Source organism: Limulus polyphemus, unplaced genomic scaffold (assembly GCF_000517525.1).
Source record: "Limulus polyphemus unplaced genomic scaffold, Limulus_polyphemus-2.1.2 Scaffold1462, whole genome shotgun sequence".
Classification (NCBI taxonomy): Eukaryota; Metazoa; Arthropoda; class Merostomata; order Xiphosura; family Limulidae; genus Limulus; species Limulus polyphemus.
The window spans coordinates 118,040-121,642 of NW_013667072.1; the positions used below are offsets into that span (position 1 = coordinate 118,040).

General features: G+C 33.9%; 1 protein-coding gene across 1 annotated transcript in view; it reads left to right on the forward strand.

Annotated features, from left to right (window-relative positions):
* The window catches only part of LOC106463692, a 22,978-nt gene that overhangs the window by 2,554 nt on the left and 16,821 nt on the right, over positions 1 to 3,603 (forward strand). Inside the window, exon 3 of the mRNA XM_022391274.1 lies at positions 1,407 to 1,610. Within this exon, the coding sequence (XP_022246982.1) occupies positions 1,407 to 1,610 (204 nt within the window). The remainder of the gene's footprint in view (positions 1 to 1,406; positions 1,611 to 3,603) is intronic.

Consider the following 3,603-nt stretch of genomic DNA (forward strand, 5'->3'; position numbering starts at 1 on the left):
CTTTATTGATGTAATTTGTATATATCGTACTAAAAAAATGGAGTTCATAAAAAAACTATTATTTTTTCAATAAATGGTACCACTATTAATGTATAAAAGCATTACAGTTTATATCAACACAATCCATACACTTTTCCCAAAAAAATCCTCTTTTAGAAAATGTTCACTTTTTCTAAATTTTTTTCAATGAGGTATGAATACTACGATTAGTAATTAGAAGCACAAACAGCTGCCTGTAGGGCGGCTTTTCTTCTCGTCTGTATTAATTCAAATATGTGGCTATAGTTAACTGTAAATGTTTAAAACTAAAACTGTGAGTTGATCGTTTAAAATTGCCATTTTTTGGTGGAAATTTAAGCAAGACAGGATCTGCTAAACCAATTTTTCATATACAACTTTGCACAAGTTTGGGGTTCGATCTCTTGCTTTGAAAAAACTTAACACAACTTCAAAATGTTGTTTTAGTGTTAATGAAAAGTGTTTCCAAAGAAAGACACATTTGCTCAAGCCATTCCTTTTCGACCTCGATTTAGCCTGTAAGAATGGTTTTTAACATGTTCATGACGTCTAGAATGCTCTGATTACTTAATTCAAACAACAATAAACGTTGTGATGAAATCAACTGAACTGCAAATGTTCTTTTTTCAGATTCCTCTAAATTTATCCATTTATTCAAAATCAGAGATGTTTTAAAAATATAATTTCAGACCCAACTCTTGTCTTTCATAAGTCACTGCTCAAGAGGCCTTTCTTGTAATACCAGAACCCGTCTCTTTGGGTGGACAATGAGAAACAAAAGATTCTCCGAAGCTCTATTTATATATATAATACAGTGTTTTTCTCTCGGTGGGTCAGTGATATGTTTACGAACTTAAAATGTTAATATCTGTGGTTCAGTTCCCTCTGTTGGACAGGACATAGATAGTCAATTGTTTAGCTTTGCGCTAAAACAAATAAGATTTGATGTCATTCTAATTTCAATTTTTTTATAAGTTTCCCAGTATTTTATGAGAATAACAGTAAAATTGGCTAAAATAATAATAAATTAATGAAGAGACAGAAAATGTTTTTGTGCATATATAAATATTTGTACTAAAAAACCCGAATTTTTTATCTTTTGTTAAATCAATCTTATATATATATATATATATATTCGATAATATGACTCGTGGCCAAATGCTTAAAATGTTACAATTAATCAGTTTATTGGACATAACAAAGAACATTTATTATATTTTAAAAGCTGTTCTTAATTATTATTTTTACCTTGTCTTACGAAATACTTCTTGAGTTAACCAAGTGGTTATTATTCCCTAATATTTTTGAATTAAACTTTGTAATCGTCAGATTACAAACAAGAACTGTTGTAGTTAAAATTAACAAAATGTACCTTGTTTGTGGAACAGAAAATTGATCGATACTTTACTGACGCTCAATACAAACTTGTAGAAGATTCGCGTGAGGCTCGTGATTTCCTGGACGTTTCGGGAGAGCTTTCTTTAAAAATTAAATCAGGGAAAGTAAATATCGCTGGAATGGGAAGTTATCTAAAAGAAACAGCCTCAAGATCCAATACTGTAGAAATTTTGGTGAAAGTACACTACGAAACGGTAAGCTATTTATGTATTTTATTAATATTAATCGTGTATCTATAACTAGCAGTTTTCGAATATTGAAAACAAATTCTATCAACTTATAATACATATGTGTTAGAGCAATTAAGTAAATCCAAAGCTTAAGAACACTATTTACAAATAAAGAAACGTTATTTTTGTCATGCTCTCTCTCAAAACGTATGTGCATGAATTATTGATAAAATATTATATTGACTAAAAACTTTCCAATACTAAAGAAGCTGTAAAGCGAAACGTTAAGTGTCTAATTAAATAAAAACAACATTTTGGTGGTATAAGATTGTTTATTTCTAGTATTAATATGTCTTCTATACACTACAGAAATTATATAAACACAACACACTGAATAAACGTGGAAATTATCACTACTAAGATACGATAACTCTCACGACTAACACTTAAGTGAATCTCTCGTTAACTCACTATTTCACTGATTGACTTACTAATTCCATGATTCTAGTATTTATACTTTACCCTTGTTTCTATTTACTGCACGAAATTTCCAGATCAAAGAACTAACTTTTTTATAAATTTTATAGACATTGTGTCCTGTGCTTTCTAGCAACCATCTAAATTAAATTATTGAAAACAGAGCTTAAAAATAGGTTATTTGGCGCAATAATTATTCGCAACATCATTCCAAGTGTTGCGTCAGCGAGGTCACGTGACTAGTGTCACGCCACGTTTCTAGAAATATCTTGTTCCTTCGTGAATGCCCTAGCATTTACTAGATATAGGGTAGTCTGGTATATATAAGATGGTCACAACGTGACGGAATAATGTGTGTAGGTAGTGAGTAATTGAACTGCAGTCAGAAAGTATTGTTGAAGTTAACGTCGTTGTTATAGCGTTGTTATAGAACGGCTGTTGAAAATAAGTGTATCGGTAAAGTTATATTCAGAAAGAATAAACCAGTTTTATTAAGAAAGGACTTGTGTCGCTAAAGTTTCGTCGGAACGAAGTTACGGAAAATCGATTAACAAACGGAGACGTAACAAACTGGTGTCAGAGAGTGGGATAAAAAAATGGAAACGAGAAACGGCAAATCAAACTACAGCATAGCAGACTTAATGGCAGCAATACAAGAACAGCAAAAGAAACAAGAAGAACGAGAAGAGAAATTACAGCAGTTGTTGGAGGATAAAGAAAAGAAACAAGAAGAAAGAGAAGAGAAATTACAGCAGTGGTTGGAGGAAAAAGAAAATAAACAAGAAAAAAGACAACAGCAGTTACAAGAAAACCTAAAACAATGGCAGCTTGAACAGCAAAATAAACAAGAGAGATTACAGCAGTTGTTGGAGGAAAAAGAAAAGAAACAAGAAGAAAAATTATAGCAGTGGCAACTGGAACAAGAAAGGAAACAGGAAGAAAGTCAGCAGCAACTACAGGAAAGCCAACAACAGTGGCAAGAAGTACAAATGGAAAACATTAGTAAATTTAAAAGCGAATTAGATACGTTAAAGAACGATTTATTGTCTGTTACACAAGGAGGATACATTAGCCATCGACTTAATCAGCACCAGACAATGACAAGCCCCTTCCAGACCCCGCAGCTAAACCCTAATGCAGACATATTCAGTCCCGTTAGAAGCCATATCCCAGATATGAACGTCAGTAATAGGAGTGATCCAGTGCGAAGGAAGCCACAGGAATTCGATGGGAAGGCACCGTGGGAAGCATATAGAGCACAATTTGAGCTACTGGCAGAGATGAATGGATGGACAGAGGAGCAGAAAGCTGTATATCTGGCAACGAGCTTGAAGGAACAACCACTGGAAATACTTGGACAGTTGACAGCAGCCGACAGACACAACTATAGAGCACTGATAGAGGCTCTGGAACTCAGGTACGGACCCGAAAATCAGTCAGAAGTCTACAGGGTCAGGTTCAGGACGAGAGTCCGTGCAAAGGGGAGAGCCTGCAAGAGCTGGCACAGGACTTGGAAAGCATGTCACACAAGGTCTACCCG